Source organism: Sander vitreus, chromosome 20, assembly GCF_031162955.1.
Source record: "Sander vitreus isolate 19-12246 chromosome 20, sanVit1, whole genome shotgun sequence".
In the NCBI taxonomy this organism is placed as follows: Eukaryota; Metazoa; Chordata; class Actinopteri; order Perciformes; family Percidae; genus Sander; species Sander vitreus.
In genome coordinates, this window is record NC_135874.1 from 25,834,655 (window position 1) to 25,851,269 (window position 16,615).

General features: G+C 39.2%; 1 protein-coding gene and 1 long non-coding RNA gene across 2 annotated transcripts; both read right to left on the reverse strand.

Annotated features, from left to right (window-relative positions):
• Positions 1-3,589: 3,589 nt before the first annotated feature.
• LOC144535151 (uncharacterized) lies at positions 3,590-7,157 on the reverse strand. The gene is made up of 3 exons (XR_013503644.1): positions 6,655-7,157; positions 6,304-6,558; positions 3,590-5,159 (listed from the first exon to the last, which is right to left on the reverse strand). It is a non-coding gene; the product is annotated as an uncharacterized LOC144535151 (long non-coding RNA).
• Positions 7,158-8,500: 1,343 nt separating this feature from the next.
• LOC144535764 (major histocompatibility complex class I-related protein 1-like) lies at positions 8,501-15,196 on the reverse strand. The gene is made up of 6 exons (XM_078278403.1): positions 14,256-15,196; positions 12,429-12,665; positions 12,085-12,348; positions 11,583-11,846; positions 11,179-11,319; positions 8,501-10,583 (listed from the first exon to the last, which is right to left on the reverse strand). Exons 1-6 carry the CDS (start codon positions 14,308-14,310, stop codon positions 10,534-10,536), a joined length of 1,011 nt encoding a protein of 336 aa, XP_078134529.1. The 5' UTR covers positions 14,311-15,196; the 3' UTR covers positions 8,501-10,533.
• Positions 15,197-16,615: the final 1,419 nt, after the last annotated feature.

The window sequence follows — 16,615 nt, forward strand, 5'->3', positions numbered from 1 at the left end:
CACACAATTGTTAAAGCAACAGAAGAGGATTTCAGCTGAATAACAACAAACAACACAATAACATTATCATTATCAGTTATATCGTCCTATTCGCAGCTAGAAGTTAGCTAGAAGTAACAAGAGATCACATATCACACCATTTATATCCTCACTTCACTGGCTTCCTTTCAAATTTCATTTTAAAGTACTGGTGCTAACTTTTAGAGCCCAGCATTACTTAACTCCCCAGTATATCACTGACCTCCTCCAACCTTATATGCAAAATCGGGCTCTTAGATCATCTAAGCTAACAGGATGTCACTTGACTGCGCTTTTCAAGCTGTAGCCAATCAAATCTTTGGAACGCTCTCCCCTTATCATTGCAATTCCTTGACTCCTGTGACGCTTTTATGAAACAGCAGATTATTTTTTAATTCAGCCAGGCTTTCGGTTGGCCTATCCGAATAGCTAATATCTATTATTTGTCCTCTGCCCTTATTTATCTGCTGCTGCTACTGTGATTTTAACGGTGTTTGGTGTTTTAAGCCCCCAACGCCGTCTTCCAGGCAGCGCTGCCTGGAAGGCACTAGGATTAGGCAATGATTAGGGTTAGGTTTGGGTTAAAACGCAACGCCCAGGATGGGTGCTGGGAGGGGCACGGGCACAAGGGGACCACTGCTGTGAATAAAACACTTAAAAACCTCCTTAAAAAACCAAGTTCGGTTATATAAATGCTGTTTAAAAGAAAGCCAGATATTAAAAGCAGGTTAAAAGAAGGTTAAAATAACCACTGGACAGCGGGAGAATGAAATAAATGGGTTAGGGTTAGGTGCCTTGAAGTCGACGTTGGGGGCTTAAAACACCATCGAGCAATTTTAACCTCTCAGTCCTGTGCTGTGTATCTTTTTTATGGCCTTTAATTGATAGGAGAGCTTGAAGACAGAGAAGGGGAGTGAGAGGGTGGGTCGCCATGCAGCAAAGGACCGTTGGTCAGAATCAACCCGAGCCGCTGCCATGGACTCAGCCTACACGGGTTGATGGGGGGGGGGGCACACTCTACTTGGTGAGCTAGAGGTGCTTTTACTGTTACGCACTTTGTGATTTTATATCTGTGAAAGGTGCTGCATAAGTATTGCCGTGGGAAATATTGCGATTCTGTGCTGTATGAATTTCTTCCCCCACCCTTAGTGTTGACCTGAATTGTCATGCTGACGGTCCTGCTCCTTTAATGTTAAGCATCTGACCCAAATGACAAAGGATTTCATGTCAGTGCTGCGTTTGAGCTGACAGATTATGCTCTATGTCAACGGTCAACCTTTAATCTTTGTTGGCGATTATAAACAGTTTTGAATCCAAAGCTTGTGAACACTGAAACACTTGGGCTCATCGTTCCCTCGTACTCTGTTCTCTACACTAATCCCAGGAGGAATGAATAGAGATTACCGCAAGCAAAACCTGTTTCAATGTTCATATGGGCCCCTGATTATTGATTTAAGAATTGAAAATATGTGAAGATATCCTTTAAGACACAAACATGAGAATGCAACCCTGTCTCAGGGTTTTGCCTGATATGCTTTTGAGGAAACACACTGTTAGTGGTTCGGTTTAGGCTACCCTGGAAATCCAGAGTTCTCGTGAGAGAACAATTTGAATTTGGTCAGCGAGTCACTCTGGCATTCAGTAATGATGCTCATTAACTATGCCCTTGTAGCCGAGCTGCACCAATCACATCGGTGTATCTGATGTAGGCGGGCCATAGGTGAGCTAAACAGATGACGACAGTTTAATCTACCAGTTAGCTCCGCTAATAGCTAAGAGTTTAATCTACCAGTTAGCTTCGCTAATAGCTAAGCATATGAGGCTCTGGATACGTCACCCCGTGTATTGTTGGCATTGGTCGTAGTGTTAACCAATTGCAGTGAGATTTTCAAATGCATGCTTGGTGCCGCCCCTCCAGTTGAACCATGTTCATCACTCAATGCCAGATCCTTAATCTTCCAGATTTGGGTCTGGATTTCCAGGCTAGGTTTAGGCAGCCAACTACTTTAATTAAGGTTAGTGAAAGATTGTGGATTTGGAAAAAGTCAACATGTCATTTTTTTTGCCATTCAAATCACACCATCTTTCCCTAATCTTAACCAGTTTTGGAAATATGCTTAGTAACGTTTATGAACTTTGCAGATATACTTTCTTTTAAAAGTTTTTCTCCTTATGCTGATCAAAAATGTAATCTGTGCACATTATGTTTCTTTTAAAACCATTTCCTGTTGCAAATGAGCTTTATATACAGTAAACATCATTTTTAGGTGGTAGGGTTAGAGATAGCTATCAATCTTCTCATTTCAGTTTCAGAAAGAAGGGACATTAGGAATAATCTGCCAACACGTTGTTCTACAGTATTTAATATTAAGTTATTCCATATTGTAAAACCATAGTAAGTTTTGATACATAGCCAATCCTGAATCACCTTAACTAAAGTTTGAATTGCGACATTAGAAGCATACAGCAAGCTAGAATAGTGATGGGGGATGTCTAAAGGCTAGCACATTATCTAACACATTATATACTCTTTACACATGAAAAAATTCAGTATTTGCTGCTGTTTAAAGTATTTCTCCAATGTCCTTATTGATATTTCCACATTGTTTGAATGTCTCACAGAAAACAGGTGCATTGTCTTGTGTATTGTCCATATGTTTTACCTCATCCTCCAGAGCTTGCAGACTTCTGTTAATGCCTGGTGTAGCAAGAAAAAGGAGCATCCATGCAAAATCCAAAACAAGCCTTTCAAAGAGTTGCTAGCTATGTTTGTGGTGTTTAAGAGGATGATGCTGCTGCTGCAACAACAACAGCAGCAGCGGAGTGGCTACTCAGTGTGAAGATGTGCTGAGAGGGTGCCAGCTGTTGTAGTGCATTACAGCTCAGAGAGAGAGAGAGAGAGAGAGAGGCAAAGAGGGAGAGAGAGAGAGTGTAACATACATCTACATTAATAGCTTTAACATTTCATCTACTCACTGTCATGTAAGAACACACACACGCACACACACTGTGTGTCTTTGGTGAATCTTTCTGAAAGGCTTTCCGTGTGGATTAGGATCAACACACTCAGATGAAACCTGCTTTGCTAAGCTTTTGTTGTTGCACATAATAAAAATAGATAGAGAAAAAATAATCTCCAGTTAAATTGACATCAAGTAAGGTCATAATATAACGAAAAGCTGGGTTACATACTGTGTAGTTCTTACCAAACATGAAGATCATCAGAGGTTTTATAACATGACAAGCTGGTAGACGTTCACTATCATGTACAGGGCCTGACACTGACTACTTGTCATGCTCAAAATGCTACACTTTTTCACGCATTCGCTTAGATGTAAACCAACATGTGACTTTAACACCTACGGTTTGACTGACTTGGTCTGGACCATAACAGAGTGACTTATTAACATATGAATGTCTGTGTAGCACCTTGATGAATGTCTTACAGAAGAAAAAGATTGTGTGGAATATCTATTAAATACTGAAACATAAAATGCACTTTACACTTAGAAGAATATGTAACCTCCATTACGGATTTAAGAAAATGAAAGAGGGAACATTAGGAGTTTGATTTGTTTTTATTGCACAAAATATGTCAGACATCAAATAATAGAATAAAAAGCTAGCCTTTCCCTAAAATGTAAAGATAAGATAGACTTTATTAATCCCACACTGGGGAAATTCCAGCAGCTCAAAAGAAGAAGAATAATAAGAAGAAAAAATTTACACACATCAGAATAACACAAATACACATTAATTAGACATAGGAGAAAAAAATATACATAAAGTATAAGAAATAGAAAAAATAGAATTAGTTATAATAATAACAATAATAATAATAATAATAATAATAATAATAATAAAACAAGCATATTTACACAATAAACACCCTTATATAAACAGACAGTATATAAACAGATATACAGATGAGTAAAGTGCAGATGAATAGAAATGACATATTGTATTGCACAGTTGGAGTAATAAACAAATAAATATGCATAGTGTGGAATATTGTCTAGTGATGGCTCATATTGCTGAAACAGCTAGCTGTGCTACAATGCTAAAGAGCCCATGCTGTGTATTATTGTATAGTATTATTATTGTATTGTATAGTACATGAACATAAGAGTTGAAGATGTAAAGAGGCCTCAGAAAAGATTCACAGTTTTATACAGCATGGTAAATGCTGACAGTACCTAGGTAAGGACTACTAGCCAGTCAGAAGCAGAGTATGAGGGCGTGCCCTGACAGTACCTAGGTAAGGACTACTAGCCAGTCAGAAGCAGAGTATGAGGGAGTGCCGCCCTAGCAGCTCACGTGAGCATTATAACGTGTGTTACAAAGTGACCACGTTTGTCTCTGAAGTAAAGGCTGGACTACAATAGAGCTGTTTGGAGCAGTTTGTGAACAGTGTTTTCTGTGGGAGATGGTTAGGGGGTTAACTCCCTTAGGGGTGGACTTATTACGTGCACAAAGAAGATATATAACACAATAAAGGAGAGGCAAAAAGCATAATATGACCACTTTAAGCGGTAAATTACGTACATGTTAATGGTCATAATAAATTAAGAGTAAAGCTGTGTCCGAAATGATTCCCTTTTGCTGCATGGTGCACCATATTTACTTTGGACCATTTTACTAAAGTGTCCAAAATCTTAGTGTGAAGATTATACATCCACAATGCTTTTTATCAATAAGAAAATTACAACGTGTCATTACACCTTTCCAATTATAACACAAAATTGTGATTTGAAAGTTTTCGAAATGTGTCAATGTTTTTACTATGTATTGAGCAGACTAGCAGTGTTTATTACGTAGGGAATGAGGAATGAGGACTGAACACAGTTCTGTGATTACTGAATTTCTGTTTCTAAAATTTCAAATCCTGCTCAATTCCTCAATTAACTATCGTTGTGCCCCCATCAATTTGATTACTGAAGTAAACTGTATCATAGAAACTTTGATCCCTAGACACAACCCTCATCTCCCACTGATCATAGGACTCTCTGTTTCACTCTGTAGCCCCGCGTGACTGAAAAAATAACATTCTGCAGATCTGGAGAACAAACACTCTCCATCATCGTGGGTAAACTGCTCCGCCAGCTGTGGATCAACTCTTGAAGGACTTGATTTGATTTTCACTGCAAGGAAAATTGGAATCACATTTAAGACACAGTGGAAGTTCCATCTCATTTAGCAAAGACTTTAACACAGGTTCTCTACTGTGAGTTAAGTACAGATAAGTATACAGAGAGCCAAATATGGTTTCTAAAGACTCTTCTTTATGCATATGTTTATGTCAGCATAGCACAAATAACAGCAGGTAATGTGTCATAGAAAGACTTTCACTGAGCACTTACATTGTATTAATCTGTCTTCAGATACTCATACTAGATACTTTGTTAACATGTTGTGCATATAGCCCAACCCATACATGGATTTTAGAGGCCAATTTTAGAGCATTTCTTCTTACTTTACAATCGGCTCAGCTGATTTATTGGTGGCACTGTAGTAAGTTTTCTAAAGTCTGATAACAGAAATAATGAGTCTTAGCAAGTTTGAGGAGAATTATTGCACAGGATATAATAGTGATTGTAAATACAATGCAGATGGTCCATGAAGAGGTGGTCTCGGTACGCTTTCAATGAACTCTGAAGTGGTTTGTTTGTGGTGAGAACGTTACAAGTCTGAGCTAAATGGCTCCTGTAGTTAGATGTGCTTTCCAATCTGCAATGCGGCAGAACATGCAAACTGTAGCAGCTTGCTGTTTCTCTCACAGAACAGACAGTGCTCAAGTTTGCCATCCGTTACTCGCATTTCCGTGGTCAAACTAACCCTAACCCTAACCCTAAAGTTGGAGACAGCAGAGCAGATGTAGTAACGTTGCTCGCTGAAATTATGTCTGAAAAACGCCCAAACACATCTGGCCAACGCCTGAAAAACGGCCCAAACACATCTGGCCAATAAACAGACTGAACGTTCTTATGGTTGTAGTTTGTAATGGATTATTCTCCGTGTGAAATTAAAACCGAACCAAGGTGAAAATCCTCCGAGTTTATAAACTCATTAACTGACTTGGACCAGAGCAAAAAACGCTCCCTAAAACTGAAATCAGGAACAGTCAGATCTGATATAAAAAAGATAAAGAATACCATGGAGGTATCCAATACCAAACACCAACACTAACTATAGCTTCACCTTCACTATTACCTTAGACATTTCACTTTGATTTTCAAACAAAATCAACAACTTTTTGGAGTTGCCTAACTCCAAAAAAGGTCTCACCCCAAAAGATGGTGATGTTGTGACTTCCTGTTTGTACTGTGCAGCCGTATGTGTCATTGTCTCGGTTCTGGGAGATCTCAGCTGTCAGTCGGAGGATCACAGATCCGTCTTCAGCAGGCATCGGTCCAGTTACGATGATCCAACTGGCCCTGGAAGCCCCATTTCCAATCAGATGCACCGAGCTCACTGATTTGTCAGTACTGGTCACATGATGATGGTCTGTGTCAACAATGGGCTTGGCAAATACATGTAGCTCTGCAGAGAAATAAATTATATATTAAGTATCAAAGACCATGATCATCTGGATCAACGGAAGTACATTTCCAGGATAATTGCTTGACATCGCCTCACCTTCTGCTCTCTCTGTGTTGCTGTTCTTAAACTCTGTCCCTTTGGGATACAACAACAACCTCCGAGCTAGCAAGCTACACGCTGAAAATGTTACATTTTGAAGACAGAGAGAAGGAATAGACAAAAATGTAAAGTGTTCATGTGTTCAAGTGAGAGAAATTGTGTGTGTGTGTGTGTGTGTGTGTGTGTGTGTGTGTGTGTAGTGTAACAGCTCTTACCAGTTTTACTGCTGTATTGGTCTCAATTTAATTTTCTGGATCATCTGTGGACATTCCACTCTGATGAAGTGTCTATAGGCATAATTCATTAATGTATTCTTGTTCCAGCCTTGTTCCACTGGTATTGCAGAGGGAGACTGGGACGTCCATCTCTGAGATTCAGGGTCAAAGCTTATGAAGTCCATCCCATCTACTGCCCAGGCTTCAAAAGCAAACACCGTCCCATTGGCTGACAGGATGCAGCCTCGCCGCCGCTGTACAACATCTGTACAGGAAGACAGCAAGATTAACTTCTGGTTTTGGGTCAGGCAGCAATTATCAACATGTCACAAAAACAAACATTATAAAAACTTATACGCTGTGCTGTTCCTAAATTTTGAAATCTCGTGGAGAGAGTCTATGATATTAAGACTCGCTTTGTCACACTTTTCAGGTAACTTTTGGGACTCCAGGGTAGGTTTGAGTTGTTCTCTTTTAGTCACAGTAAGAGATGGGAATTCAGTCAGTAGCTGTCAGTCTGCCTGCTGCTGATGTCATTATCTGCAAACCTGTTTAGTTTCACTCTTCATCTGTAGAATCATATATGAAGAAAAGGCTCCATCCCTTCTCTGTTTAACAAAGAAGTGCCAAACTACAGCATGTAAATTGAGTTATTTGCTGAACTAGTGATACTCTTTTAGGATAAAAGCAGTTTATTCTTCTAAGAAAATAATTGATGATTGGCGGCAATGGTAGTCAGTGATCTGAGGATACGTCTAGAGCTGACCCAAAATAAATTTAATTATTTTAAAATCTCATCCAAAACCAACTCAAAGTGTATTCTCTGATGAGTGGTCTGGTGCTGTTGCCAAAATCCTATCTTGTTGTTCATTATATTATTGTCACATCATCACTTTCTTTCTTCTATATATTTTACAGAACCATCTAGTGGTCATACTTTGCATTTGTTACTTTGCCAAAGAGTGCCTTTATGTACTCATGTATGTTACACGTACTTATGTTGATTTGACCCAGTCAGAGGTGGAAAGTAACAAATTACAACTACTAACGTAACTGTCATAGATTAGTTTTTGTGTGTACTTTTACTTTTTGAAGCAGTTTTTAAAATCTGTAATTTTTACTTTTACTTAAGTATGTTTTGTTTGAAATATTGTACTTTGCTACATTTTAAATCACATTCATTACAGAGTAAAAAACAAGTGAATAAAAAAGGTGTTTTGCTCCGTTGCTTTGGCAAAGTACCTGTCAACAAACTAAATGTCTTTGGGCCCTTATCAAATCACAAAAGACTGTGATTTAGTATAAAAAAAGTATACATAAGATATTAAATAAGTGTAAATCCACTGCAGACGAGCAGAATTTACCCGGGATATGGTAAAACCATTAGACTAGTAATCAGATTATTAGTGTGAATTGTAACACACATAAAGAGAGTAAAATATGACTGCTTGTGACAGAGTGACTTATTAACACAGATGTCTGTCTGTTTGATGAATGTCTTTCAGAAGAGAAAGCCTCCTCAGTGTAAAGACACTTTACACTGAGGAGGAGATGTAATTCAGTGTCAATGTTAAAATCCATTCAAGCAACCTCCATTACATATTTGACAAAAAATGAAAGAGGGAACATTAAGAGTTTGATTTCTTTTTATTGCACAAATATGTCAGACATCAAATAATAGAAGAAAATAAAACATAAAATACAACTGTGCAGGAGATGAAAGAAACCCTGCTGAGATTCCCCTAAACTGTGGACAGCCCAGACTGTCATTTATTTTATTGGATTAAAAAAAAAAAAAAAAGCAGCAGAGATCTCAGAAAAGATTCAAAGTATTATACAGCATGGTAAACGCTAAATATGATGGTAGAAAAGTTTAAATAAAATAGCCGTAAAATATAGAAAACAATACTTAGCTTCGTGTAAACATTATTTACACACAGTAGCAAAAAAAGAACAACGTATTATCATTAAGGGGTTTGCATATTATCCTATGAAATATCTGCAAGTGGCGGTATTTATTCACACAGGGCCAATTGAGAGCAAGCTCTTATTTCCATATCGTCCTGATTACATGCAATATAAAATAACAATATATAATATATATAAAAATTACTGAACATAGTTCATATATGATATACAGCTGCAATACACAGTACAGACACAAAACAATTACAGAATGTTAAACAACTTAAAGTGCACATCTACATTCAGAATACATAGGCTCATGAAGAAGACATTTAAAGTGATTATATGGAATCAGGCTGTTTAATTTCATTAGAATATGCAGGTACTTCCATTTATATGGAGCATAATACTAATAAATGCAGTTTTGCCTAATTCTGTCCTACCAAATGGAATATTTAAGACCAAGGAATCACTAGTGCGAGTGCTGTAGTGATACGATTTAAAATTCAGCAAGCTTGTTAAACATACAGGCAATTGTTAGTTAGTATGTTGTAATAAGTAAAGTGCATCATGAGAAGTACAGCCAACACGTTGATAAAGGACACAGTGGTAGGTACTGAATCCGTCACCAGATATAAATCTAAGGCAGAGTGATGAACTGCATCAAGTGGCTTTGTAGAGGAAGCTGCATGCATATAAATGACATCCCCGTAATCTAAAACTGATAGAAACGTAGTTTGAACAATCAGTTTCCTACAACTTTGGGTGAGGCAAGATTTATTTCTATGGAAGAATGCCAATTTTGGCTTTAATTTCTTCACAAGCTCAGTTATGTGTGGTTTAAAAGACAGCTTATCATCCAGCCAAATGCCCAAATACTTTACACTGGACTTACACTTTTTTCAATTTGTGTCCCATCAGTGGCTCTTTTAGTATTCACAGTAGACACATTTCTAGTAAATGTCATAGTTCGCTAAGTTTAGGCACCAAAACAACTTGTTAGGATAAGAAAAAAGTTTTTGGTTTGGGTTCATACACCATCCACGTCATCTTAAGTTGTATTTCAGGGAGAGGAACATCCGTTTCCCAGGTGAAAGTCTTCTATTTTCCCACCTTAACTTTCCCCCAGCTTGAAAGCTGTGTTTTGTAGCCTCAAGTGGCAATAACGTACATATTAACGGCCATGATAAATTGAAAGTGCAGCTGTGTCCAAAATCATTCCCTATTTGCTGCATGGTTCACCATATTTACGTTGGACCATTGTATTGAAGTGTCCAAAATCTCAGTGTGAACATCCACAATGCAATTCTTCACTTTTGATCATTATGAAAAATGACATGTTGTCCTTACAACTTTCCAATAATGACACAAAGCAATTGTGATTTCTAAAGTTTGAAATGTGTCACTGTAGAGAATGATGAATGATGACTGAACACAGTTCTGAAATTAATGGATTCAGTGGAAAATAACAGCGTCTCTGAAGGACTGACAGTAAAACCTGACGTTCACAGTTGATATATATTGTTTGTCTTTCTACAATTTCAAATTCTCCGCTCAATTCCTCAATTAACTATCGCTGTGCTCCATCAATTTTATTAGCAAAGTACTCTGGATCATAGTGACTTTGATCCCTTAGCATAATGCTCACCTCCCACTGCTCGTAGTACTTTCTGTTTCCCTCTCTCATTTGTGTAACTGAAAAAATAACATTCTGCAGATCTGGAGAAGCAACACTCTCCATGATCCTGGTAAACTGCTACGCCAGCTGTGGATCAACTCTTGAAGGAGGACTGGGCTTCTTTTTCACTGCAAAGAAATCACAATTAGGACACATTTTGAAGAATTGTGACCAACAGATGTATCGAGCTGTACATTTTACAATTGAAAAATAAACTTGCTCTCTGGTGGACAAAGTATGTAATGGTGACACTGTTTCTAAAACCCAACCTGAGCCCAATAATCACCTCCATGAAAATGATATGGAGAAAAAGGAAAGAGAGAAATAGAAAGTGTTGTGGATGAGTGAGATGCAGAGTGTGTGTGTGTGTGTGTGTGTGTGTGTGTGTGTGTATGTGTGTGTGTGTGTGTGTGTGTGTGTGTGTGTGAACAGCAGAAAAGAGGTGAAACTGAAACGTCTATGTGAAAGTCTCTAGTTTATCAGTGAAGCTGAACGACACTGCAGACTGGAGTCTCTGTTAACAGTGGCACCCAGAGTCACAGCGGACTCATAAATGGGTCCAACACATCTGCTGTATGAAATAACTTCAATTGTTTTTGGCATTTCTGTTTTGACATATCTTGGTACCTATATATTAACTCATGTTTTGACTCAGTCAATCGGCTTATTGATGTCGCTTTAGTGAACTTACTAAAGTCTGAAAACAGAAATAATAAGCCTTACCACATTTAATCAGAGATCGGATTGCACGGTGTATACTAGCGATTATAAACACAGCGGAGAAGACTCCAAGGATTACTTGCAGGATTGTCCAAAACACTCTTGAGTTATCAAGAAGGTTTCTGCCGTCAAGAGTATTCCCATCTGTAAGGAAAGAAAGAAGATCTTGAAAACCCAACTTTCCCACCACCAAAGTTCTCCATTCTGTCCACTCTGTTTTAAACTAAGAATGGGAACAATCAGATTTCAAAAAACAGGTTTAGAGTACCATGGAGGTATAAATTCTAAACACCAATACTGACTAAGACTTCACCTTTACTTTTAGCTTGGAAATGTTATTTTCATTTTTAAACAATATAAACCAAAATATTACAATCATGTTTTGTTAATCTGAAAAAAGGTCTCACCCCAAAAGACGGTGATGTTGTGACTTCCTGTTTGTACTGTGCAGCCGTATGTGTCATCTCGGTTCTGGGAGATCTCAGCTGTCAGTCGGAGGATCACAGATCCGTCTTCAGCAGGCATCGGTCCAGTTACGATGATCCGACTGGCCCTGGAAGCCCCATTTCCAATCAGATGCACCGAGCTCACTGATTTGTCAGTACTCGTCACATGACACCTCAGCAGTGCCTGGTCTGTGTCAACAATGGGCTTGGCAAATACACGTAGCTCTGCAGAGAAATAAATTATATATAGTATATAGTATCAAAGACCGTGATCATCTGGATCAACGGAAGTACATTTCCAGGATAATTGCCCCACATCGCCTCACCTTCCACTCTCTGTGTGTTGCCGTTCTTAAACTCTCTTCGCTTCGGGATACCACAACAAACTTCGAACTAGCAAGCTACTCGCTGAAAATGTCAAGTTTTGAAGAAAATGTGTGTGTGTACTATTCCAGGCCCTCACCTGTTTCCTGCTGTATTGGTCTCAATTTAATTCCCTGGATCATCTGTGGACATTCCACTCTGATGAAGTGTCTATAGGCATAATTCATTAATGTATTCTTGTTCCAGCCTTGTTCCACTGGTATTGCAGAGGGAGACTGGGACGTCCATCTCTGAGATTCAGGGTCAAAGCTTATGAAGTCCATCCCATCTACTGCCCAGGCTTCAAAAGCAAACACCGTCCCATTGGCTGACAGGATGCAGCCTCGCCGCCGCTGTACAACATCTGTATAGGAAGACAGCAAGATTAACTTCTGGTTTTGGGTCAGGCAGCCCTTATCAACATGTCACAAAAAACAAACTTACACGCTGTGCTGTTTATAAATCTTGAAATCTCGTAGAGAGACGTTAAGATATTATGACTCGCTTCATCACAGTTTTCAGGTAACTTTTGGGACTCCAGGGTAGGTTTGAGTTGTTCTCTTTTAGTCACGGTGTCACAGTAAGAGATGGGAACTCCATCAAATACAGTTAGTTGTTCAACTAAAGGTCGATCTCCAGGCTGCACACGTCCTGTAGACAAGAACTTCAGAGAGTGGAAACCTGAGAAAGAAAAGACATTTAAAGGGTCAAAACTCACACTCTGGGTTTATGGGCTCAGCTTTATGTCATATGCAAATTATAATACCCTTACACACAGTTATGGATTGCCACTGGCACGATATAAGTCTTTGCACAATAATTAAACAAGTACAGGCAGCTGAGAAAACAAAACATAGGAGAGAGAAGGAATGACACCTGACTCGATCTAAGCAGCAAGCGTACAGACAAGCCTTTTTTCTTCCTGGGCTTAAGCTAATTTTTATGATTGATCATACTGTACTCAGGTTTGTAGTCAAGACCACATATTATGAATCAAAGACAAATCTAAGAGCAAACACAGTTGGGTTCAGTCGGGAGACCTGTTGTAGTGGTGTCTTAATGTTATTATCTTATTGTTGGTACTATTGTTGTGGTGTTTTAACGATGTGAAATTGTATTGTTGTAGTGTTAGCTCACCTGGCAGCGCATGCGCTCAATGTACTAAGGTTCAGTCTTTGTTGCAGCGGCCGCAAGTTCAACTCTGACCTGCAGCCCTTTCCTGCATTTCATTCCCCCTCTCTATCCTCTTTTACATCATTACCTGTCCTATATAATAAAGGGCTAAAACGCCCAAAATATAATCTTGAAAAAAGAAAGAAATGAGGCCATACAAGTTACTTTGATGCATGTAAACACATTAGTGCATTTTCAAAACTACTCAACTAATTAGACATGTCATCCACAAATACATTTAATGCATACATTTACCCATCCAGTGCTACACCTTATGCCAAACCACCACTGACAAGCTGGCATGGGGGAAATCCAAACATGTTGTCTAACAACTACCACCCTGCCATGTCCTATCACAAATCACATGATAAAGCAAGTTTATAGTTTAGAAAAGTTCAGATAGAATGTGCACTGTGGTACGATAACGATCTGTCTGTAATGATCTAAACAGTCATCTCGCACACACGTAGTGTGGATCTTTACCACCAGTACCAACTGATAATTTGTTGAATCACACACTGTAAATTTGTTGAGAAAAAAAGGGTTGGTGTTTTGGAAGAATGTGCAGCAGGATAAATTCCAAGTCAGTCTGCCTGCTGGAGTGTAATTATCTGCAAACCTGTTTAGTTTCACTTTTCATCTGTAGAATCATATATGAAGAAAATGTACTCATCCACTTCAATCAAGTGCAAAGCATTCAAGTTATTGCAGTAAAGTTGTTTCATTTTAATGATCATATAGCAAGCTATCATGTTATCAGAAACCTGATGCAATTTTGACTGAAGTAAAAGTCCTGCTTTTAAAATGTAAAGGTCCTACTCTGAGATCGACGACAACTTCAGCCATCAGAAAAATACAAATGAAATGTAATGGAGTAGAAGTAGATTAAATTCATTACTTGAGTACCTATACAATACTTAGTCATGTTTTACCTTAACTTAACTTAAAAATGGAAGAAATTGTTGCGTTTGTTCCTGTCAACAAGTCACAACACCAACCCTGGCTTGGTGTTGTGCAGTCTTTGTTCTGCTGCTGCAGTTCTGTCTGAACACATCGCGCCTGATAATTCAGCAGTAGCATTGATGAAATGTTACTTACCACATGTAATAGTTGACATCAGTAAACATGGAATCAAAAGTTGAATCCACTTCATCTTGGAGCATTATCATCAAGAGTATAAGCAGCAAAGCTTTAGAGTGGCTGTGATTAAAAGGCTAACCCTGCTACACTGACAAACTGGATGAACAAGACTGACACATACAGTACACAGCTCACATTGTGCAACCTACTAACAAGCTGGCATGGGGCAAATACAAACATGTTGTCTAACTACTACCACCCTGCTATGTCCTATCACAAATCTCAGCAGGATAACATATTGCCCTGCAGGTCCTACAGTCAGGCTCACACAGTGTGACAAACACTTTGGTTCAGAAAATCTTTAAAAAGCACAGTCAAGTCAAGTCAGTGGGCCTTGAACTTTGCTGTGGACATTATCAGTCTCCAGCAGACGGAAGATGTTTCTCTATGAATTGTATTTCTAACTACACTGAAAAACACGACATAACTGTATTTGTTTGTGAAATAAAGAAAAAGGACGGGATCTGTGATTGTCACACAATGTTTTTGACAGACAAAATGTTTAAACAGCTGTGCCTCGACCACTTTGTTGTTGTACGAGACAGTTGTATAAAATAACCAAATGCATAATGTCTACCATAAAAAAGGATTGGGATGCAATCTGCTTGTGATTCTAACAAAATGTTTAAACAGCTGTGCTTACAACCATTGTGTTGTAGTATGAAAGAGTTGGATGAAATAACAAAATGCATAATTTCTACCATAATACAGTATGTACCTCTAATTTAAGCAACCATGTGTAGTATTATTTAGACTCCGGCTGCTTTAAGTTGAGAAAGCAAGTTTATAGTTTAGAAAAGTTCAGATAGAATGTGCACTGTGGTACGATAACGATCTGTCTGTAATGATCTAAACAGTCATCTCGCACACACGTAGTGTGGATCTTTACCACCAGTACCAACTGATAATTTGTTGAATAACACACTATAAATTTGTTGAGAAAAAAAGGGTTGGTGTTTTGGAAGAGTGAATGTGCAGCAGGATAAATTCCATGTCTTTTCATCTGTAGAATCATATATGAAGAAAAGGCTCCGTCTCTTGAAGTGCCAAACTACCTTTGTCACTAAGTTTGATATTACACGGTGTGCTTAAGTGATATTTTTTAACCCTGGACCTTAAAGATAAAAAATGAGGTTATTTAAGGTTTTTGAGGGGCCTTTGGTACTTCTTCAAGATCCAAGATTAACTTTATTGTCTTTCATACTATTCACAGGGATAGTGTTACGCTGGGAACAGAACAGACTCAAACGCATAGCTCACAAAAAGGTTTATTGAAAATAAGGAGAAAAGGAGAGTGGGGAGGCGGACGCCAGGAACAGGGAAGCAGCTATGGGGAGGATGGAGAGACTTGAGGGCGAGGATACTCAGGGGTGCGCGGGGGAGCTGTAACCGAGGAGCGAAGGGAGAGACACTGCGGCAGGAGAGCAGGGGAAGCGTGGAGAGGCTGGATACTCAGGGGAGCGCGGGGGAGCCGTAACCGAGGAGCCGAGGGAGAGACACTGGGGCTGGAGAGCAGGGAAAGCGAGGAAAGGCTGGTTGGGGACGGAGACGGAGGCGGGTTGAAGCAGGGTGGGGGAGGGGGTCCGAGAGGTGAAGCCAGCTGACTGGAGATGACAGGCAGAGATGGAGACGATGAGGCAGGTGCGTGCGGCGGGAGAAGGTGATGGTGGAATGAAAACCAGGTGCGCTCAATCAGCTGGCAGCAGTAGTGGGAGGAGAGAGGGGAAAAACAACAGAAACACGAGGCAGGGCCAACAGAGAAACTGACAATGGGAAAAACCAAATAGGAAATAGTAAACAAAAACAAAAAGTCACAGCCCAACCATCACAGTTAGTCTACATCAAAGGGGTAAGCTTCTCCTCACAACGCAAACCTCCTATGGCGCCATTTTGATGCTAACAAGCCATCACCCCCCGTTAGCATTCCATTGACTGCCATTCATTTTGGCATCACTTTGACAGCGAATAACTTTACATTTGAAGCGTTTAAAGACTCTATTTGTCCATTGTTTATTTCTAAAGAAACATGACAATTTATAAAAAGCTCCATTACCTTGTAGCTCACGTTATGGCTCCGTAGCAGACGTTTTTGTAAAAATAGGCTCACGATTGTGTAATAACCACGCAACTTACTGTTGCATAGTAGAGGAATTACCGTATAGTACAGGAGAAGCTCACAGGCAGTTACTTACATTAGCTGTTTAAGTTAATTACTAATGTTAACTAGCATTTTATCCATCCATCCATCCATCCATCTTCATCCGCTTATCCGGGGTCGGGTCGCGGGGGTAGCAGCTCCAGCAGGGGACCCCAAACTT